General features: G+C 40.2%; 4 protein-coding genes across 8 annotated transcripts in view; 3 read left to right on the top strand and 1 right to left on the bottom strand.

Moving 5' to 3' along the window:
- The window catches only part of LOC109970048 (glucose-6-phosphate 1-dehydrogenase-like), a 4545-nt gene extending 3617 nt beyond the window's left edge, over window positions 1–928 (top strand). Inside the window, exons 9-10 of one of the 2 annotated variants that reach the window (XM_020617355.1) lie at window positions 452–544; window positions 643–928. In XM_020617355.1, the coding sequence (XP_020473011.1) occupies window positions 452–544; window positions 643–751 (202 nt within the window). In that variant the 3' untranslated portion in view covers window positions 752–928. Of the gene's footprint in view, window positions 1–451; window positions 545–642 lie in introns of those variants that run through there. The other variant, XM_020617363.1, reaches the window with a different exon arrangement.
- Window positions 929–1844: 916 nt separating this feature from the next.
- LOC109969808 (ceramide kinase) lies at window positions 1845–8780 on the bottom strand. The gene is made up of 13 exons (XM_020616985.1): window positions 8354–8780; window positions 7300–7395; window positions 6927–7064; window positions 6673–6801; window positions 6409–6472; window positions 6151–6296; window positions 5484–5558; window positions 5183–5335; window positions 4818–4923; window positions 3817–3920; window positions 2860–3056; window positions 2438–2754; window positions 1845–2259 (listed from the first exon to the last, which is right to left on the bottom strand). Exons 1-13 carry the CDS (start codon window positions 8472–8474, stop codon window positions 2121–2123), a joined length of 1785 nt encoding a protein of 594 aa, XP_020472641.1. The 5' UTR covers window positions 8475–8780; the 3' UTR covers window positions 1845–2120.
- A 575-nt stretch (window positions 8781–9355) lies between these two features.
- Window positions 9356–12569, top strand: naa10 (N-alpha-acetyltransferase 10, NatA catalytic subuni). Its single transcript, XM_020616997.1, has 8 exons — window positions 9356–9525; window positions 9685–9783; window positions 9904–9962; window positions 10065–10110; window positions 10216–10331; window positions 10492–10536; window positions 12058–12142; window positions 12295–12569. The coding sequence occupies exons 1-8, from the start codon at window positions 9505–9507 to the stop codon at window positions 12475–12477; spliced, it is 654 nt and encodes a 217-aa protein (XP_020472653.1). The 5' UTR covers window positions 9356–9504; the 3' UTR covers window positions 12478–12569.
- A 1737-nt stretch (window positions 12570–14306) lies between these two features.
- arhgap4a (Rho GTPase activating protein 4a) lies at window positions 14307–22262 on the top strand. 4 transcript variants are annotated; one of them, XM_020616974.1, is made up of 22 exons: window positions 14307–14383; window positions 15923–16012; window positions 16182–16353; window positions 16449–16611; window positions 16780–16842; window positions 16925–17053; window positions 17136–17264; window positions 17411–17632; window positions 17722–17823; window positions 17971–18144; window positions 18355–18439; window positions 18630–18657; window positions 18800–18899; window positions 19056–19116; window positions 19243–19320; window positions 19432–19560; window positions 19637–19742; window positions 20393–20620; window positions 20698–20750; window positions 20841–21054; window positions 21152–21200; window positions 21652–22262. In XM_020616974.1, exons 2-22 carry the CDS (start codon window positions 15946–15948, stop codon window positions 21808–21810), a joined length of 2511 nt encoding a protein of 836 aa, XP_020472630.1. In that variant the 5' UTR covers window positions 14307–14383; window positions 15923–15945; the 3' UTR covers window positions 21811–22262. The 4 variants fall into 4 exon arrangements, with proteins under 4 accessions (XP_020472630.1, XP_020472611.1, XP_020472601.1 ...); XM_020616955.1 differs by lacking the exon at window positions 14307–14383 and adding an exon at window positions 14403–14657; XM_020616945.1 differs by lacking the exon at window positions 14307–14383 and adding an exon at window positions 15532–15722.
- The last annotated feature ends 42 nt before the right edge of the window (window positions 22263–22304 follow it).

Below are 22304 nucleotides of genomic sequence, written 5' to 3'. Positions count from 1 at the left end.
ATTTATGTAGAGATACTGCTTGCAAACCAATGATGGTAAGATGATGTCATGGGGTAGGACTGGATAAGTCTGACTTCTTCCTACTCCATTCAAGCATGTACTAGGTATAAGCAAATTGATATTGGATTATGTGTAAAATTATGTGTTGTCATATCAACTGTTTTACATGCTTGAAAGAATAAATCAAATCAAATCAATCAAAGATCACAGCATCGCACATGTCGTCTTGCATGAATTTTACTAAGCTTTCTAAGAAACTTCATTAGAGCATGAGCCAGATTCACACAGCTTTTTTTTTCAACTCTCAGATCTTTTAGCATTGCTGTTGTTACAGTTTTTTTTACATCCTTGTTTCATGGTGATGCACTGTAGTTCTGTCATAGTTCATAGCATCTGAGTATTTTGTTATAAAGCAGTATTTTCACCTGAAATACTCCTCTTTCTGTTCCAGTGATGAGTTGCGGGAGGCCTGGAGGCTCTTCACCCCCCTCCTCCACTATCTAGAGCGAGAGAAGACACAACCCATCCCATACACATATGGAAGGTGTACATTTGTTTTATGAGATGGAAATAAATGAATGATGCATATTTTCCTTTTTAATGATTTTACCTCCTCCTGTCCTTTATTTGTTGTGTCTATAGCCGTGGTCCAAATGAGGCAGATGATCTCATGAAGAGGGTGGGATTCCGACATGAGGGAACATACAAGTGGGTTCAGCCCCACACGGCATGCCTTCTGTCACACTCATGAACATGTTGACACCATCATAAAAGTTGGCAAAGCCCTGCAGTGTTTCACTGCTCTACCAGTTTGTCTACACTGCTGTTTTTCCTAACCACACAAGAATTGTCAAACAAAACTGTAACCGCCTGATTTGAGAGTTCCATCTGTTAAGTTTGATATTTCTAAATAAATCAATATACATTGTTTGACTGCACTTTTTTCAGTTTTGTTCAGACCTAACACCTATGGTGTCATATGAGGCTTTGTGGAGCACAAAAATCTACCTGACCGATTTCTGTCAGATCAAGTGACCTATATTTCAGAAAGTGTTTGACTGTGATGGTCTAGTGCATAAGAACAGGTGGCACTCTTAATAAGACTCAGTCAACAGCTGAATGACTTTTTACAATTCCAGTTTACAGAATGGTACTTTATTTTTTGATTTCTTTCAGCTGCCTCCAGCAGACTGCACACGTATCTTGTCAGCTACGTCTGTCTCTACCAGGCGTGCAGCCTAGCTGGAAACACAGATACATACATTTAAACACATACACTCTGACCAGTACCAGACTGTTCAACAACTGTTGCAATACTCGCAGAGCTGTGTACCAAAGACAAACATTTGTTTAAAACACTTTCTTCTCTGGGAAGTGTGTATTTATTCTTTCACATGTTAGATGTTTACATACAGTAAATGTTAACAGTAGACAGCTGTGCTGACGCTAAAATTAGTGGATATTTCTAAAAATGTCATAGGGTTCTTTTGTTCCTACTGTAAAATTGCCCAACAAAAGGAAGCTGTTACTGCTTTCAGTTCAAAGATAAACTGCACTGCAGAACTAATGTTAACAAAGCGTAAAAGAGGTCGTCAGTTTTTTGTTTTTTTTATTGTATCAAGATGCTTTTTGTTGACATTAATTTGCCATGATTACATTTTCTAGAAGCTCAAGTGAACTTAATAAAATATACAGACCAAAAACGGCATACACACTATTGGGTTAAATGGGTTGTTTTGTGCACAAACAAATGTTTTTACAGAGCAGTATTCAACAAACAGCACACTCATTTAAGAATAAATATTGTATCATTGTAATGAGGAAAAAAACTAGGAAAGTGCCTGAAGCTGTGCGGCAGACCTGTGCAATATCTTTTATTTCCTTGTTCTGTATATGGCTGAGTTACAATTTATTTAATTTAACCTGGCATAAGATAACAGTAGGAGGGTAATGTGGTATGAGATTAGACAAACTACAACATGCATGGTCCCACAACCTGCAAAGGATCTCAGTGAAAGATAGAATCTCTCCATCATGAACTCTTTGACCATGGCAAACTGCAAGCCTATAAATTCAGAAATTAGCATTGCCTTACAAACATTCCCATAGCTTCTTTTCTCTCACAATCCAAAATTTAGTCCAGTCTTATTGTGTAGAATGCATCTCCTTTCACAGTTGTTGCTTTCTTCTCTACAGTTTTGTATGGTTGCTTCGTCCTCGATGCCCCTGGCATACAGGTGCACCAACTGGCCATGAATCCTGAAAGAGGAAGTGAACATAGTTAAAAGCTGTGCGGCAGACCTGTGCAATATCTTTTATTTCCTTGTTCTGTATATGGCTGAGTTACAATTTATTTAATTTAACCTGGCATAAGATAGCAGTAGGAGGGTAATGTAGTATGAGATTAGACAAACTAAAACATGCATGGTCCCACAACCTGCAAAGGATCTCGGTGAAAGGTAGAATCTCTCCATCACAGTTCCACACTGACACAGCAGGAGTTTTACTGCAGCACAGACAGCACATGAAGGGAGGCACTGTTTTCTGCTCGTCTGCCATCTCTTGCCCCGTGCCCGTCTCTGCCAGGTTCTGCTGAGAGCTAGCACTGTTTTCAGTCTCAACGGAGCCTCTCTCTTCGTCACTTATTTCACAATTCCCTCCTCCAATCTCTTCGTAACTTTCCCCCTCTTTGCCAGAGGGAAGACAGAAGCGGACAGCCTTCACACGGTGAACCTCCACAAATGGCAAGTCAAACTTTAATAAAGTAAATAAATGGGGGGGGTTAGAGAGATTGGGTCAAGCAGTATTTTTTTTTAAGCTTCCTAGTCCACCTGTGTTTTATTGTGAAAGTGCCCATACCTGGTCCTGTGTGCTTGTTTGCCTGTGGAGATACGTTAGGAAATCCAGCGGGTTGGTGTCCCATACTAGGATGAGGTCCCCTGTTCCATCTGCCAGGTGAGCAGAAGGAGACAGGCCAAGAGGACTCCTGGGACATGAGCAGGACATACAAGTGAGAGAGACACACCTGAACCTGCCCTCCACACTCACCCACTCACCTGGAGAGACAGAAAGAGACAAATGATGCTACATGAAAAAAAAAGAAACATCTCTGAACACACTGTACGCTACAGATAATTCCATTTTGCATGTTTAAGTCCGTCATACATATTTTACTGCTCATCATATTCCACAATAGACCATACTTGTTGAGATTGTTTCTGATTGCGTTCTCTGCCTTTCAACTAGCTGCAAGAAAACCTACACCGATCAGCCATAACATGACCACTGACAGGTGAAGTGACCAACATTGGTTATCTTGTTACAATGGCACCTGTCGGGGTGTGGTGTACATTAGGCAGCAAGTGAACATTTAGTCCTCAATGGTGGTGTGTTGGACGCAGGAAAAATGGGCAAGTGTAAGGATCTGAGTGACATTGACAAGGGCCAAACTGTGATGGCTGAACAACTGGGTCACAGCATCTCCCAGAATGCAGGTCTTGTTGGGTAATCTCAGTCTGCAGTGGTTAGTATCTACCAACAGTGTCTAAGGAAGGACAAACAGTGAACTGGTGACAGAGTCGTGGATGCCCAAGGTTCACTGATGATGAGGTTTATCTACTGTTTTTGAATTTTTAAATTTCATTAAAAGGAACAATCACACTGCTGATAGTGTGAAAATAAGAGGTTGCAAATAGACATAGCTTTGTTTAAAGGGTCACAACATAAAAAGCCTGTTGAGTATACATGATCTGCGCTGAATGGGATAAGAAGTACAAAACATAAGCACAGGCCTTTCATGTGTGTCCACATTATTACCTTCTGAGTCACTACTGAACTGACTGCAATGGGAGCTGTACAGGGAGGCTGAATCAGAAGAGTGGGAGAAAAGTCTTTCTGTGCTTCTGGAGCACACACTGCACCTAAACAGATGAACACACATACACACAACACTCAGTTTCACTCTGAAGTCAAGGAAATAACAAGCTCCATAACCTTGATATCCATTCATCACAGCACCATGAACCATTAGCTGACAGCCAGAGGCAGCAGCATCGGACAGAAACAGAGGCTTTGTACTCTATAACAGGAGACTGGGGCTCACCTTTCATCTAGATCAAGTTCCTTTTGAAATGGTTTCCAGCCTCCTTAAGGTACACATCTAACACTGTGTCCCTGCTGCAGGTGGTAGCAGTTACTGTGTTTCAACCAGTGAATTTGAACCGTTTCACTAGTGCTTGAATAATAATGACAGTACTTGCAGGGTCACTTTCTCTCTTTCTAATTAAAGGGGTTTAAGGTTCACAAGGCTAAGACTGCCCACATTCTTAGGTAGCTTAAGTAAGGATATGGACTCAGAGATTTTCATATAGGATCTATATGAAACTATGGGTTTCTTCCAAAATTGTACTCATGTTTTCTTAGCCTGTACTATTATTATAAAAGATAGTTTCTTGTGTGATTTCCACTGGTCTGAACAACTGGAAGTTATAAAGAGATATGACATATAAACATCACTGGGGTGATGTTTATGTGAGGTTCGTTTGACTTCTCATAGCTTAGTCACAAACGTAAGGCAATGAAGAGTGAACCTCAGTTCACAGTCAAGTCACCTCAGTGATACAGAGAATGTGCAAAAGAAAAAAAAAAAAAAAAATTTCACATGGCCACTAGGTGCTTGATAAATGACATTATGACAAAACAGAAAAGTTAAACCTGCACAACAGATAACACTCCCACACACTAAGACAGTGGCTGTGTTAAAACACCACCATGTAACAAAACTATTAAAAACACTTTGTCAGTAGATGTAGTTTTACCCTGAGAGGCAGCGTATTTTATCTCTCGGGCTGGAGAGCAGTGGGTCTGCTGGTAGATACTGAACTATGCCAGCATAGCTTCTGTTGCTTAGGTACACCAGTGTGCCTAAACAGAGGAGAGCAGTTAGGTTAGCTAAAAATGCACACTAGATGTATGCACAGCATTTAAAAAAAGAACATACTTAAGCTAATGTGGTTTGTTAGATCAAATGGTTTTTTTTTGTGTCACATGACATCTTTGTCGTAGTGCTGATGTCGGAGACAGTTTCAAAATAACTTCTTACTTTAAGATAAAAATAAATAATGTCTAATCTAATTCAGCATGCAATTGTTTCTGTTGTCATGAATGAATCATCAGTCCCCACCTGAATACTCATATCTGAGTGGTCCCATCCAGCGATGTTTTTCACTCTCAGCCAGTACATCTCCATAGAAGCCATAGCCCAACAGAGACACCGAGTAGCGCACCAGAGCAGAAGCATGGTGAACTGAACACACATCCAAAGGCTGAGAGTCTCCTGTAAGGTATATTGCGAGAAATAAAAAAAAGCCATATACATTATGGAGCTCAAAGTTGACAAAAAATGCTTTAGATTTTTTTAAAATGTCCATTTACATAATGAACAGATGATTAAAGGAGTGGTTTATTTTAAAACACTTCCTCACCAACGATAATATGCAAAGCTGAAGTGACAGGGTCGACTACTCCCACCGTGGCATAACACACACAGTCCGTAGAACCTACAACCAGTGGTGGAAGAAGTACTCAGTACTAGTACTTAAGTGAAAGTATCAATAGCACAGTGTAAAAATGCTTTGTTACAAGTAAAAGTCCTGCATTCAAAATGTTAAATACAAACATATTAGCATCAAAACATACTTAAAATGACTAAAAGTACTCATTATGCAGAATGAACATTTAACATTAATGTATATGACATTATTGGATTATAATTACTGATGCAATATTGTGTACATCACATTTAATGTTGCAGCTGGTAAGCTGGTGACGTACTACTGTGTATCTTTTGACTTAAGTCTTATGATTATACTGCCATTTTTGTATTAATCTGGTTCTAAAAAGTAACCAGTAATTAAAGTTATAAAGTGAAAGTAGTGGAGTAAAAAGTACATTATTTGCTTCTAAAATGTAGTACAAAATGAAAATACTCAACTAAAGTACGGATTACTCAAAATTGTACTTAAGTGCTGTACTTGAGTAAATGTACTCAGTTACTTTCCACCACTGCCTACAACAAATGCAATAGAACATGTGTGACATGGCTTAAAATCCAACACAATCAGCTTATGGATACTTCACATTGGTCAGTACCTGCAGGGATGATGCCGATATGAAGTGGACAAGGCTGTAAGATGACAGCAGGATCATTCTCACAAAGGCCTGCCTCTTGTTGTGTCCGCCCAATTAAACCGTGAAGTATTTCACTGAACATGCCATCCCCACCCACACACACCACACTGTTATAAACAAACACAAGAGTTTCTGTTACAAAAGCACCACCACAGCAGACTTAGCTGTCATAACGCTCTCTTGTCACAGTCTTCACACTGTGGTGATTTTAACCATTACCCATCAAAGTCTGTCAGGTCTTTCTTCAGGAGGTGGTCTCTAGCCTGGTTAGCCCGCTCCGTCACTAAACAATAAATGTTATGATTACATACACACTGCAAATCCATTTCATTAATCATTTTTGAAATTAAGTCAGTCAGTTGAAAGCCATTCATCAGTCTTAACCCTTCACCTAGACCAGTTTCAAATATCAAGTCTGTAACCAATTAACCAAACTGAATAACCAATTTCTTCAGTACAAAAAAAGGAATGTACAGTTTATACCTATTACATGAGAGCTGATACCAGCCAGCTCAAACAAAGGGGCAACTACAGAGTGGTAAATCTTTCTTCCTTTCCTCTTTCCTCCAAAGGGATTGATAAACACCAAAAGTCTCTTAGGGCGTAACGGACCTGAAACAACAAACAAGTTGCTGAGAGCAGCGGATTTGAAATTAATCACTAATGGACAAACCATGAGGTGTTTAGAAGACAGCTGTAATATTTTTTTAGTGCCCTGTGTAAGTATCCATCCTTACTGTGAGTTTTAAGAGCAGTTCTTAGGTGCTTTGTCCACTGGTCTCTGAGCACCCGACTAGGGCAGCTGAATTGGGTCCGGCCCAGTCTCCATAGAAACCCAGAAGAGCCCCCACTGCTGCTGCGCTTCACGTAGAAGACTGGGGGTTAATGACAGATAGAGAAAATGAAACCATGCTGTAAAATCACAATGCTGGCTACTGAAATGTAAAGTACACATTTGACTAACTTATTAAGCTAGTGTTATCTGTACACTTGTATGCAAATTATGTTCTCATCTCAGTATGAACAGCAAAAAACTATGCAACACTTCAGACTGTGTTATTAAGCTGTGACCTTGGGTTTGTGATACCCAAGTCTCTCAAGAGAACCAACCTGTGAAGTCTTTGTCTGTGTCCTCTACTGATTTACGGGGCAGGATCTCCACACAGCCCTCCTCCACTCCAACCACCTCTGCCACAGGTACTGAAACTTATATCACACAAACAAGCGTACACGATGAAAGCTTCATTTGATGAGTCTTTGCATGCAGTTCATAACTGGAAAGGGCCAGGAACTTCCTCATTGGAAAATATTTTGAGATTTCATAGCAGCTAGAGCTGGTGTAACTATTAGAATGAATCCCACTGAGCTGTTACGGCGGCAGGACCTCCTTAGAGTTTTAACAGAAAACTTTTTGACGGGTCACACCAAAAAGACAAACATCAATAACAGGTGAAATTCATTTAGCTGCTTTAGTTTCAGGATCCTGGTATTGTGCCTCCTCAGTCAAATTTACCTTGACACTTAGGTTGGACAAGGCCATCCTTAAAGTTACAGGCAGCAGCTGTGTTTTTCCCCATACAAACCACTTTACAATCTCTCATATACAGTATATCATATGCATATCATGCACAACATCCCTTTACCCCTTGGGTGTAGACTACCTGTGTGACAGAGAGACACAAAAGGAGAAACACTGGTTGTTACAGTGTTGGGGGGAAAATAAAGTCTTATAATTAGAGGGCAAACCCTGTAACCTCGTGTGCATGCTCTCCATACCTATTGTTTTCTATAAATTGCCTCAGTAGGAGGTGTTACATGTCTGTGCGGTTCAACTTGTTCTTCACGTTTTCTGCAGCCAGCTGTGGGCATAATTAAAAAGTCCCTTCACTGTAAGAGCCCAAAATTACACGTAATGACCCCATCAGAAAAATGAAAAACTGTATTGTTGGCCATCGGTGCTGTTGGCAGTTCAGTGACGCATGTAGGTTATTAGGATACGTGGTAATAATAGAGTCTATTCGTGCATTTATTTGTGCTATTTGCCATTTTTAAACATGCAAAGAAATTAACCGATTAAAACGATGCAATGTGGTGGAATTGTAAATGTTTTGTGGTGCTGTTATTGTCCCTATAACTTTTTTTGTGTACTGGCAGAACCACCTACTTGTTTTCTTGTCGCGATTCTTATCTACCTCGGTCCAGTAGAAATGCCAGCCTGTCAGGACCCCCCGGTATCTTTTGTTCCCGACCCACAGACTCGACTCCAGCTTCAAGTCTGTCTCCATGTGGAAAACTGTTCTCGCCTTCGTTCCTTCGTGTTCCCCAGAAAACTTAAGATTACATTTTAGACCTGTAACTTTTACATCTCTGGGTAATAGCAACAGGTTGATAATCCGATCTCGCCATTAGTTACATAAGTGCCCTTATCTAACATGGAAAAGTCTTCATCTTCCTCTGAGTGAACCCGAACCTTGTTTTCCTAATGCTGAAGACACTGCCCGCCCGGCACATGGGTGTTATTCTGAGATCTGGTTCCTCAACAGCCCCTCCCTTATTGTGACACCTGCATGTTTCACTACTAATTGGAGAAGAGTAGCATACCTTAAGTATAATTACACTATATGGGCTGGTTATTGCATTGAGAATTGGGATTATTCGAAATTTTGTATCTTGCAGCCACACAAATGTGACTGTGAATGAATGTAACGTCACATTAAATTATAAACTACAGTATGACTAATCCATTCAGTAATAGCCTTGGTGTGGTGAATATGATGAGGTGACGGATAAAGCGTGTTTTTTTAAATTACGAACTCTATTTGTGAAAAGTATACTAAAAGACAAAGAGAGAGAGAGAGAGATTATCTGTAGCTGCTGTTCATCATTTTAAAAAATACTGAAGAGTTTGCTTAAGCCGATTTTACGTCACAAGTCCTTACGGACAAGGCTACGTAGTCTCAAGATTTCACAAGAGAATTGCAAGTCAGTTTCCAGTGCTGAACATTAAAGTGACACAGTATTTGAAAAATTTTAGAGCTTTATATGTATATATATATATATCAGGTTCTTCTAGGCAATGGTAAAGAGTAACGACGTACAATAAGTAGTGTACTTAAGTACAATTTTAAGGTTGCCGGAAATAGTAAAGACTTTTATTGTGAAGTCCCAGGGCATGCTGTAACCGGAAATGTATTACGCGACTTCCTTTCTACCTTCCTTGCTAGCAAATCGACTTAGCTAGCAAGGCAAGCTCTTTAAATCAATATATCTATGCTTTAAGCTTTACAAATCTCCGATAACACGCCAATTTACAAAATGAATATACGAAACGCAAGGGTAAGCATGTAGAAATCATTTCGAATGCCATCGTGTTTCTAACTGGTGGCTAAGCTAACATAAATTACAACAACCTGGTTACACGTTGACCAGATATCGATAGAGTTCGCATTTTGTCATGCATCTTTCTGATTTTCAGTTTTGTTGTTTTCATTGCAGCCGGAGGATCTTATGAATATGCAGCACTGTAACCTGCTGTGTCTTCCAGAAAACTACCAGATGAAATATTATTTCTATCATGGATTATCGTGGCCTCAGGTTATTCACAATGCTGTTTTTTATTTCTGTATCAGCTAGCACCACTACTACCTCCTAGCAACTGCATCCTTACAGAGTACACGTTTGTCCGGCTAATAAACCTTGTTTTCTTTGTTTCAGCTTTCATACATTGCAGAGGACGAAAATGGCAAAATTGTGGGATATGTGCTGGCAAAGATGTTAGTATTTGTATTCATATAAGTTACGGTAGTTTTACCCGATATCACTTGAACAATGGAGTTGTACAATGTATTTTTAAAACTTGTTATGAACCTTCTTAGGGAGGAGGACCCAGATGATGTACCGCATGGACATATCACATCCCTAGTGAGTGTGGATGACTGACACCTCATACATGTCCTCCAAATACTCCTTATTTGGATGGCTCCTCTTTAGAAAAGAAAAAAATACCTGTGTGTGTGTGTGTTCTAGGCGGTGAAACGCTCTCACAGACGTCTGGGGCTGGCTCAGAAGCTGATGGACCAGGCCAGTCGTGCCATGATAGAAAACTTCAATGCTAAATATGTCTCACTTCATGTTCGCAAAAGGTATTGCATGCTGTTGGCTGACTGTGGACTTGGTGACTCTTGGATTTGTTCAGAAGAATATTGCATGTTTTCCTGTTTACAAAATGTGACCAGGCTCTTTAGTAAATGTGTTCATTCTTCTGTTCTCATGAGACTCACTGATCTTTTCTCCCCACTGCAGCAACCGAGCAGCTCTGCACCTCTACTCAAACACACTCAAATTCCAGTAAGTCATTTTCTGTGCCAACATTTCTGTATTTTTACTGTGAATTCTCTTACAGATAGCATTGGCATACACAGATTTTTCAAAAATACTGAGGTCCTGACACCTCAGATTTATAGTTACCAGTGTACATGTTGGTTGCTATGTAACAAGAAATATTAGGTTAAAAGGAATAAAAAAAATTGCAGGATAAAAATATCAAATGTATTTCTGAGATCAGAAAAAAATTAAGCTAACCATGTATTTGTGGTAGTGAATGCAAACTTGGGTCATAAACTTATCAGAATCAGCTTTATTGGCCAGGTGTGACGGACACATGAGGAATTTGACTCGGCTCTCAATGTGCAAAACAGTAAACCAACATAAGGCTGTGTAATATAACAATATAGCAGTATTAACATCAACAAACAGCGCAAACAATGCAGAAAAAGCAGTATAAACAGACAGTAAACAATGCAGATAACAAAGGAATGTTCATTGAAATGATATAAATAGGGATAAAAACAGAGTACTTAGGAACTAGAGACCTGTACAAGTCTCTATAATCTGTACGAGGTATATTTACAGGTATTGCACTGAGGGTTATTGTCCAATCATACTGTCGTGGGTTAAGTGTTCATCAGAGCAACAGCCTGGGGGAAGAAACTGTCCCTGTGCCTGGTTGTCTTAGTGCACAGTGACCTGTAAACGCTGTCCAGAGGGGAGGAGTTCAAACAGATTGTGTCAAGGGTGCCAGGGTGTGAGGGGTCTGCAGTGATCCTCGCCGCCCTCCTTTTGACCTGTGAGGTGTACATGTCCTCCATGGAGGGCAGGCTCACACCAGTGACCTTTTCTGCAGTCCTCACTGTCCGCTGAAGTCTGTACTTGTCCTGTTTGGTTTCTGAGCCAAGCCAGACAGTGATGGAGGTGCAGAGGACAGACTCGATGATTCCTCTGTAGAACTGTATCAGCAGCTCCTGGAGCAGGTCAAACTTCCCGAGCTGGAGGGAAGGGTGGTGATTGTCGGGGGAGCTCATTATCTGAATGAGGCTCCTTTATTAACACTAAGAGCTACACAATTTGCTTATCAGACTTAGTATTTAGTTTTTCTGGCACATGTTCATCTTGCATTTATCAGCAGCTTCAGTTCTACAATACACACTGGGGCTAAACACTTTTCTCTCATTTATATCTACCAGGTCATTCAGAAACAGTGTTGACTTTGTAAATTCCTGCATAAATGTAAATGAACCTTTTTGAAAATGTTATTAAAAGCAAATAAAACAATATTGGCTGATTATATAAATAGAATTATAGTTTTATTGTTTTATGACCCTGAAATATTAATATTGTCATTGTCTCTTAAAATCCAATATTGGTAAATCTCTAGTCATGAGTCCAAGTACACTAAAATTACTTTCAGGTGAAAAAAAATGCTGAGGAAAATACAGAAGATATGAACTCTGTGCCCTCACTTGCAGCTACAGCCCTGTCAGATATTTGTACTGGCATTAACTGATGTGTTGTATTCTTGATTTTCCACAGGATTAGTGAAATAGAGCCTAAATACTATGCAGATGGGGAAGATGCCTATGCCATGAAGAGAGACCTGGCCCACATGGCTGATGAGGTGACATTATTCATCTGACATTACATGTTGGGGCTACATTGGCATGATTTCCATTAGTTCTTTGCTACCCCAGGGGATATCTAACACTATTGAACACAGATAAGCAGATTGTGAATATGAATGTGCCATATTTTTCTCTGTGCATCCTACAGCTGAGAAAACCTGGAGTTCGTGTGTCAGGTCAAGAGGCGCCATCTGGCCAGAGCCCCTCAGTGTGCGGAGACCAGGAGAGAGAGAGCGAGCGTGACAGCGGTGGAGAGAGCAAAGAGCTGAGTGAAGTCAGCGAGGCAACAGAAAGCACGGACGTTAAAGATTCTTCCTCCGATTCACAATGACACTGCAGCTCTACCAACTGTGACTGTGTTGATCCAGCATTTCCATCACTGCTTTAGTTGGAATGCTGCTGTGTTTACCAAAATTGAAAACAACCGTTGCTTTTTCAGCTGTCTCAATCTGGTATCCTAATTAGTTAACAGAATTGCCACAAATAAATTTTTGAAATAATATTGTTATTGCAGTTATTTTAGTAGGTGATTTACATCTGAGCATAGATCATTGTGTTGTGATAAGTCAGTCAAGTTAAAATGATATTTAGTTAAAACTGCACTCAATTTTGAACTCAATATGACATGTAAATACAGTAGTACCATATGCTCAGCCAGTGAAGGGGTTAAGATTTGAAAATGTCTAACTTTGGTGACTCCTAGTGGTGGCTCATTACCCCACAAATGAACTGACCCTTTGACACTGGTGAATGAGCAGAAAGCAACACGCTGCACCAGTTTTCACCATAACTCGCATTTTTCTAGAAATAAACTCCTCCATCATGTAGCAATAGTGCTACATACAAGGATGGGCTTTACTATACAGCGATCAGCCATAACATTATGACCACATGCCTAATACTGTGCACATAGGAGTCAATATGGCAGTTTGTGCCTGCTCTTGTTACTCAGAGGCTCGCAGCACATCCTGTGTGAATGTGTTGCCCTATACTGTCTGAAAGAGCATGAATATCTATCATGTAGTGATAAAAATGTCAAAGGAAACTGGTCATGAGGACAAGTTAGACATTCAACAGCCTCTCGCCTCTAGGTGTGATATCACTATAGCTGCTGAATGTTTCCCATCATAGAGATCAATGTACAGTAGTTCTCATTTTCACACATTTTAACAGAGGTTCAAACTGATTTTTTTTGAAAAGTACAAATAAATCTTTTAAATCTACACTAGATAAACATCATCAGTGAGCTGTGGGCATCCATGACCCTGTCACCAATTCACTGTTTGTCCTTTCTTAGACCGTTTTTGGTAGGTCAAAGTCACTCAGATCCTGACTCTTGCCCTTTTTTCCTGCTTCCAACACATCAACTTCAAAGACTGAAAGTTCACTTGCTGCGCCACACAGTGACAGGTGTGTTGTAAAGAGGTAGTTGTGTTATTCACTTCACCTGTCAGTGGTCATAATGTTATGTCTGATCAGTGTTAGTGAAAAGCAAGCCACTCAGGATTGCCATGTTAATGAAAGAGTCTGCTTTCCACCATGATGTCTGATGCTATGGAAATTTGTCAGTTGCATTAAACTGAAAGGTCATAATCCAGCCATGAATAATACATTAGGACTCAGTAGACATTTCCTTTACTGAAACTGTGTTCTCTGTCATACTGGCCAAAGTACATATGCTTAGTCAATTTTTTAGGCAGATTTTGCAACATCTTACTTATTTAGAGGAAGGAAACAGGAGGCAGAGAGAAGTGCATGACAGATAACAGCAAGTGATGCACTTTTCCCATTGAAGTTTGGTTTTTTGTCACAAATAGCTTCACACTGTCATGCCATTTAACACATTTCAGCTAGAGCTGAAGAAAACAACATTGTTATGTGGCACCAGTGTTTTTTTTAGTTTTTCTTGTTGTTTGCCACCATTGTACATGTGATAATAGCTGTTGTGGAGTTTCACTGATATGAAATACACTTGTTTTACCTGACATTAAGTGTTTTCAAGATTATTAGCCATACATTACTAGTCATACTGTATGGAAGCAGATTGTGGACTCGAAATTCAAGGGGGGTATTTCTTGTCCAACTGAACTCCATAACAGCTGAAATCACTGTAGTCAGAGAATAAGCTGTGAGGAGGGACTAATCAGTGAAAACAGCTGGTGTCTGATTGAACTGAAAACCTGCTGTGGAGTTCAAGAGGTAGCACAGAAGAGAGAGGAATACCTCAACTAGAAAAGGTTTTCACTCCTCACACTTGTACAGTCACACACTGATGCCTGAAACTGAATGTGTGAGTGAAATGAGGGGTGAGAAAGCAAACGCATTAGAGCAGTTTGTATGTGTGTGTGTGTGAGAGAGAGAGTGTGTCAGAGATGAGTTCCACTCCACCCACATTCATCGTGTCCAAAGTGAGGGGGAGGTGAAACAGTTGAGAGCTTACTGTTCTATTAACTGGCATTATTTAGTTGCCTCAGTCTGGAGAAGCAACTAGTCAGGACTGCTCCTTATCAGGTAGGACTTTTTTTTAATGGATTAAACTTTATTTGATTTTCATTTACTCTGTCTCACCAAAGCTACTCAGTTCAGTTTGCCACTTTGTCTAATAAACATGTTTTTGCACTGCAAAGTCTGTGCTGGATTGTTTTACTTCGTTATTTTAGTAATTATTGGTTATACACCCAGTCCTCAGGCCATTGATGTTCAGGCAGTATGCGTTTGTACTTGTGGATACACAAAGTGAGGCTTGTAGCACTACTGTAATAGCAACCCAAAACCCATTTGGTAAGTAAGGTTAAGACTAGCTTTCATAAAACATTACAGCAGATTGTAACAAGAGTTGGTGATTCACTGCTGATCACATATAGAAAGAATGAAAAGGCCTAATGGAAAAGGGTGACATACTGGGGAAAATGAGACATTCTCTTTTTTACAGGGAGTTTTGGTTTGCTGTAATGTCATTTTAGCAGGTCAGCCGGTACATGGCTAAGTTAGAAAAGGGTGCACATTTCAAATGAATAGAATGCTGATGAGTGATGTTTAGCTACTGATAAAAGGGGAAGTGGAGGAGGGAAGAGACTATACAGTATATGCAATGTGTACAGACTTATCCAGCAAGAGCATGCTACTCTTCCCCTTTCTGATGTGCAGTCAAAGTTGTCCTAATAAAAATGGTGCAAAGATCAGTAGCTTCTTGATTCTCAGTTTGGTAAAAAACTTGTCAAGGGACCATATATTTAAATAAGTGTTGTGCAGTGAGTGCAACAATCCTGCTGTCTTCTGTTTGTTCTACTTTAGATTCTGCAAAGATTCTCTAGGGGTGTTGGTTTCTGTTACATCACATGATAAAATGACAAGTTGAGTGCCATTGGTGCAACCACCTGTAGTCTTCCACACAGAGTTGTGCGGTATGGCCTGTGCTTCACCCTATTTTTAGCGTAGCTGAGATGTTCCTAGAGCTATTTTCGCACCTCATACAATTCTACAGTATGGCTGGTGCAGCAGGCAGCACATGGCTAGCTAGTTGTCTGCTGTTCAGCAGCGCACAGCAGAGTGTGACCAGTGTGAAGACGTGTTGCAGTAAGATGTACATGCTCTTTTTTGCTCTTTCAGTGGCTAGAGAAATTAGCATAGTCTTTGGAGTGGGTTTTTCGGCTGAGGTGCAGCAGTAGATCATAGTTTGCATGTATATTTGATATATTATGATTCTGCATGAGAGGTCAAAGTAACAGCAGCTAATTTTTTACATTGCACAGAAAGTATGATCTTCTTTTATTCAGAATTTCACCCAGTTGCAGCAACGATGGCTTCCCATGTGAAACTTCGTAAGGAAAGGGTCGGTATGGTGGACTATGACACACAAATAAAAGGTAAAATAATAGCTTTTATTTGTACCGTTTAACAGCTCCTCCCATTATCACACACCATCTTGGCTGCATTTGTGTGTTGACATGTTTCTCACCCCAGCAACTCGTATGCTCTCATGTTTTCTTGTCTCTTCTTGTCTGTTCCGTCTCCCCTGCTTCCTTTGTCTTTCAGAGGTGCGATGCCAGCTTGTAGATCAACTTAAAGTGTTAGACTTTCATCTTGAGCAGAAGAGCCAGCAGCTGCAGGACCTAATAGACTACCTGCGACGAAGGGGTGAGATAGAAAGCGAGTACGCCCGCTCTCTGGAAAAACTTGCTGAACGGTTTACTTCCAGGATTAAGAGGTAATGGCAACCCTGACTTGGGCAGCAATATAGTGTACTAAATTGTCCCTAACAAAATGTTTGTTCACGCGTCTTCCTTCTCTTCATGTTCTCAGGAAGGAGCCCAGTAGTCACTCTGTAGCACAAGTCTGGCTGACTCTGCTGTCCCAGACCCGCCAAGAAAGTAGGGACCACAGCGGACTAAGTGAGCGCTGCAGTAATTTACTCATCCAGCCACTCACACACTGTCTGGAGTACACACAACGTCTTGCCAAGAAGGTATTGATACAAGTACTGCTTGATTTGCCACAAACAAAGCATGTGTTTAGAACAAGTCTGTATGTGCACAATGTAACTGACATGCTGATATTAGAAGTGTATTATGGTTCGCTGTGTTCTTCTGTGTTGCGCCAAGACATGTTCTGGTATCTTATCTTTTGTTTCTAGAGTAAAGACATCTGTATTCAGCTACAAGACGGACTACTCAAGGTTACCACTGAACTACAGACTGTAAGTGACAAATCAAGCACACAAAATGTTTTCTGTTTCCTATATGACAGAAGAGAACATTGCTGAATGCATCTGTGTGCAGACATGGCGAACGTACTACCAGTACCACTCAGACTATGTGTGTGCAGAGGGGAAGCTAAAGGAGGCAGAGAGACAGGAGGAAAAGCAGAAGCAGAGCGCTGCTAAAAAACTGGAGAGGTTGATAGAAAAGGTAAATGCCATTTTTGTAGTATTATGTGTGTGCATGATCAATCATATAACGTTTTATTTTCTTGCTGATGTTTGTTCAACAGAGACAATGTAAGGCCCAAGAGATATATGTGAAATGCAGCAAGGCCAGAAACGAATACCTACTAAACTTAGAGGCAGCCAATACCTCCATGAATAAGTATTACCTCCAAGACATCTCCACTCTCATCAATGTGAGTATATCAACAAACTTTTAAAGCATTATAATATAATATGAAGTCAGATCTATAGCACAAGATGTAAAATATTATGTTTAAAGAAGACATCATGACTCAAATGATGGTATTATTTTTTTTTCTAATGTCATTGTGTCTCTCAGTGTGCAGATGTAGGGTACCACCTCTCTGTGAGCCAGGTGATGCAGGCATACCTGTCCAGTCACTGGCGATCCCAACAGAACATGAGCACAGGGCTGCAGCACCTTCAAGGGGTTGTGTCTGGACTGGACCAGAGTCAGGACAGGGACACCCTGCTGCAGGACCACTATAACGCCTTTTCTCTGCCTCTTCGTTTCCTCTATCAGCCCCACGAAGGAGACCAGGTGTGGATTATGTGTGAATAACTTCTATGTTTTTTCTGTAGACTCTTCAGCTGTTTTGCATAATGTCTACACTCACTTCTGTCTCCCAGGTTTCTGAAGTAAGTGCAGAGTGTGAGATGAGATGTGAGCTGGAGACCAGATTCAAACAGATACAGGCCAGACTGAAAGCACTCACCCAGGAAACTGAGGAGGTAGAGTAAATTTGTCATTTTGTTTTTTCTGACAGGCGATTAAAAGTAACAACAGCAATTACACACGTTAACCATAGTGGCCTGACCATAAGTAAGCGTAGTATTACCAAAGCATAATATGCATTTATCAGTGTCGCTGTCATATAGGCTAGTAAGGGCATGCTGTCAGCCCAGTCCTCCCTGCTGGAGAGTATCGGTGATGATGACTTGGAGCCCAGCAGCGGTTCATCTCAGGACAGCAGCACTGAAAACTTGACGGTCAAGCCCAGTGTGGCCCGACGCAGGTCCAACCAGCAGGAAATAGAAAACCTCTACTTCATTGTGAGTTGTTCCTTTTTTTGTTTTCTTGTAAAGGAATATACCAGAATAGTACACTGTTTAGCATGATAATATACAGTTGGGACATACTGTGTATAGCCATGGCTTTTTTTTTTTTGTTAATAGGTGGGTTGTGGTTGATAAATGTGATGTTGATGAGGGGAGCCTCAGTGAATGGTGATACAGTTAAATCGCATCTGATTTGTTTTACAGAAACTAAAAGAGTACCTTGTTGGCAGTTCCCTGGTCTCTAAATTGCAAGCCAAACATGACTTGCTAAAAGTGGCTGTAGAAAAAGGTATCTCTTCTGCTTTTATCAAATAATATACCACATCAAAATGTCTTTTGAAAACAATGACTTGTCAGTTTGTATTCTTGTGTAATGTTGTTATACAAGCAAGCAGCGTGATGTTTTTTTTTTATTTGTATTTTTTAACTGGCTGGTTTTTGGTGACACTCGTTTTAATTTTTTGTTCTTTTCTTCCTAGCTGAAGCATCCAATGGGCATAAGCCTAGGTAGGGATATACAGTAAATGCTCTTATACTCAATACATTTTTGATTTATTTGTGAAACATACTGCCAAAACTATATAATATACTGTATAACTGCAACAACACAGTACCGTGCCTTCACATTTTGGTGTCTGTATCTCTGCAGAGCCAATGGAAAGTTTATGCGCATCAGGAGGAATCAATCAAGTGCCAATTTGGTGCCCAACCATAAACTTTTTAATGGAGACATGCTGTCCTTCATAGAGGTAGCTATCGTCATATTACACTATCTCACCACTTCTTCTATTAGCTTTTTTTAGTGGTCTACATTATACTGTATACATGGTTTTTCTTCCATTACATTAGTTAGAACTAACAAACTCCGTGGTTGTGAAATTTATCTCTAAATTTGTTTCATTCAGGCATCGGGACAAGAAATTCCACTTGTTGTTGAAAGTTGCATTCGCTTCATCAACCTCCATGGTGAGTGAGACAAAACAGCGAACCAGTAAATATACAAGTGTAACTCTGATGCAAACATATCATGATTCTAAAGGTTATCGAGTTTATAGCACTGAGAAAACTTAGAATTATCTGTCTGTTCAACAGGTCTTCACCATGAAGGAATCTTTAGAGTGCCGGGTTCTCAGGTAAAGGTCAATAACCTGAGGGATGCATTTGAGCGAGGTAGACCTGTGTGTTTTGTGTGTGTGTGTTGGCATGACCTGTATTTATAAATCACCCTTGATTGTAGAGCATTAATAATGTGGGGCAGTGTGCCATGGGCTTCCTCTGCAGGAGAGGATCCCCTGGTCGATCAGAGCTGTGACCTGGACTCTGTGGCTGGAGTGCTGAAGCTCTACTTCCGAGGTCTGGAGAATCCCCTCTTCCCCACTGACAGCACCAGCCAGCTCCTGGAGTATGCTCGTGAGTGCATCTAAGCAAGTGTATGTGTTGAAATGTCAAATAACTGGCACTTAGGGCATACTTCCTTTTTTTCCAGAAATAAATGATGAGGCAGAGAGAGCAGCTCAGCTCAAAAGGGTCATCTCTTCCTACCCAGAGCCTGTTATCATTGTAATGAGATATCTCTTTGCATTCCTTCATCAGTGAGTATTGTAATTCTCTGCAGTTTTCATTCTTCAGAACTTAAATAAAAAAAAAATCATTCACAAAATACAAAAACACTTATTTCTAGAAAACATGTAAGCCAATGTCTATTAAATCTGACAAAAGTATGATGGATGGGAAAAAAAATTCATAATGTACTGTATATTTATTAAAGCCAAATGTGCACCACCAGCTCATTTCCATAGGGAGCTACTGACATTTGTTTTCAAGAGTCTCAGGAAGGTGGCTTGATTTGACACTTTATATAGGCAGTTGAGCAAAACTAGATTTGTGACTTGTTTAGAATATATATTAAACAAAATGTATACAAAAATTTGAAAAAAAAATCACTGATGTAATTTTATTAGTGCAAAATGGCAGCGCTTTGGAAAGTGGCTTGACAAATCGAGATACAGATAAAACACCCTAAATTAGAAAAGGAAAAAGGTGCACACACAAAACAGAGGGAAATGAAACAAACGAATCAGAAAAGGCACAACAACCAACTAAAAATAGTACCCACAGAATACAAGAACATTTTTAAAAAGACTTCTTATTAATTGGCTTTGTTTTACTGTGTGCTTCTCATTCTTGGCCCTCTAGCTTTTTCAATGTATAATTTTTTTTTTTCTTTGCTTCCTGTCTCTAGTGTGTCTCAGTACAGTGATGAGAACATGATGCAGCCTTACAACCTGGCTGTGTGTTTTGGCCCCAGCTTAGTCAGAGGAGCTCAAGATGATGATGTTGTCATGCTGCAACCTCAGATTAATGCCCTAGTGAAGAGCATCATCCTCCAACATGAAAATATTTTCCCCAGCCAGAGTGAAGTGCAAGGACCGGTGTATGAGCAATGCATGACACTTGAAGAGGATGATGGGTAAGAGAAAAGATCATGCATAACATGGAGACACTGTATGATGGAATTATTATTATTTGAAGGTGTTTTCTTCACAGGGAGCCCATCATTGAAGAAGATGTAGAACCAGAGTACACCAGTAGCAAAGACGGTAGGTGTATGTGCTTATCTTAGTTTAACACTTCTCAACAGCTCTGCTGGTGTCTGTGAATACAAGATGTATCAATCTGATGTTTTCCAGAGTTGGAAACAGGATCTTTAGGTGATGTCGGCATCAGCTCCTTTGCAGCAGCACCACAGAAAAATACAGAACGTCCCAGAGCCAACAGCAGCGGCTCCATTGATAAAAAGAGGATATCAGCAGCTGCTTCAGGTGCAAAGCTAATGCTTCAAATTCCTGTTGGGCCACAGAGCAGACCAAGGAGAGCCCCATCTCCTGGCTATGTGCGCAGAGAGTGAGTACCACTTAATGTTGCAGGAATATCAACTGACTGTATATGTTATATGTGCATGAGAAATTCAGTGGTTTCTGATCTGTTTTTCTGCATACAGGCTCCTGGAGCACTTGCCTTCAGAGGATAATACTGCTCAAGTTGACAAGGTCCATCTTTTTTCTTTTGGGTTTAAATTACTGGTACTAACACTAACCTTAACAAATGGTCATGTACCAAACCTTTATATTAATTAAATGACTATTCTAGCAAGTCATCTATAATGACTAAAAATGCTAAGTAATCAACGAAGGGGTTTATAAGAGTCTGCTGTTGTAAATAATCTAACATCTTTCAAATAAACTGATTTTAGTCCAGATGTTCTGCATTAATTTTCCAGAGGTTGTGGTTGAACTGTCCTTGGAAAGGTTTCCTGATTAAAGTGCTATACGCTATAAACTCTTTGAACTGTTCTTTTTAGAAAGCTGTAACAAATGACTGAGTTAACAGCAATACTACATTGTGGTTTTTATGACAACAGAATTAAAAGCTCTTGGGGGAGTGCAAGAAACAAACAATTTTGTGTTTTCACCTGTCTCTTATCACCATCATTTTTCACAGGTGGTCTGTCAACAGATGGCCTCCGTCTTCAAGGAGCTCGTCTCACGGCAAGCGTCGCAGGAGTCGTCCTTCAACCTTTCCTCTTCCTCTGCACCAGCTTCCCAAAGTAAAGGGAAGCGAGATGGGCGCAAGGGGAGAGGAGCTCTTCAAAGTAGCTGATCCACTGGACTGTGAACAATGGCATTGGTAGATGACATGAAAAAAGAGATGCTACATTTGAAAACTGAGGTGTAGGGTAATATGCTCTGATGATAGCTTTCAGCTGTATCTGTTTCTAGGAAACTTGAAATTGCTGACACATCTGTCAGTTCTGCGACGCCCTTGGCTTCATTCCATAGGGTGGCTCCCTATTCAGAAGCCCTTTTGTACACAGTAGAAGATCACTGTTGTGTCTGCCAAACTGTGGATTACTTGAAATGTACAGATGTTTGTTTGACTTTATACCTGCATTATTATTGTTTTTAGTCAGTAGATGCACATCTACACACAATCATGCTTATAATCTTCATCAAATGTCTGTTTACTAAAATAAGATGAAATCATAAAGTCAAAAGCTGTAAGGTACAGTGTATATCAAGGCTACCAGCTAAATAAATATTGTGTGTATTCTCGCTGTTTGTTGGGCTTGGTTTGTTTGTTTTGCAGGGAGCATG

This window comes from Monopterus albus, unplaced genomic scaffold, assembly GCF_001952655.1.
Source record: "Monopterus albus unplaced genomic scaffold, M_albus_1.0 scaffold6.1, whole genome shotgun sequence".
NCBI classification, from domain to species: domain Eukaryota; kingdom Metazoa; phylum Chordata; class Actinopteri; order Synbranchiformes; family Synbranchidae; genus Monopterus; species Monopterus albus.
This window is presented reverse-complemented; position numbering and strand designations above follow the sequence as displayed.

What these genes read in the sequence shown, in the direction of transcription:
- LOC109969808 (XM_020616985.1), bottom strand. Translation starts at nt 8,474, where the DNA reads ATGGAGACAGACTTGAAGCTGGAGTCGAGTCTGTGGGTCGGGAACAAA. An exon ending in CACAGACAAAGACTTCACAG is followed by an intron (nt 7,065 to 7,299) that starts GTTGGTTCTCTT and finishes ATTAACCCCCAG; the next exon opens with TCTTCTACGTGAAGCGCAGC. An exon ending in ACTCAGATATGAGTATTCAG is followed by an intron (nt 4,924 to 5,182) that starts GTGGGGACTGAT and finishes TCCTCTGTTTAG; the next exon opens with GCACACTGGTGTACCTAAGC.
- naa10 (XM_020616997.1), top strand. Translation starts at nt 9,505, where the DNA reads ATGAATATACGAAACGCAAGG. An exon ending in ATGGACATATCACATCCCTA is followed by an intron (nt 10,111 to 10,215) that starts GTGAGTGTGGAT and finishes TGTGTGTTCTAG; the next exon opens with GCGGTGAAACGCTCTCACAG. An exon ending in TGGCCCACATGGCTGATGAG is followed by an intron (nt 12,143 to 12,294) that starts GTGACATTATTC and finishes TGCATCCTACAG; the next exon opens with CTGAGAAAACCTGGAGTTCG.
- arhgap4a (XM_020616945.1), top strand. Translation starts at nt 15,590, where the DNA reads ATGTTCCTAGAGCTATTTTCGCACCTCATACAATTCTACAGTATGGCT. An exon ending in TTTACTTCCAGGATTAAGAG is followed by an intron (nt 16,354 to 16,448) that starts GTAATGGCAACC and finishes TCATGTTCTCAG; the next exon opens with GAAGGAGCCCAGTAGTCACT. An exon ending in CACAACGTCTTGCCAAGAAG is followed by an intron (nt 16,612 to 16,779) that starts GTATTGATACAA and finishes TTTTGTTTCTAG; the next exon opens with AGTAAAGACATCTGTATTCA.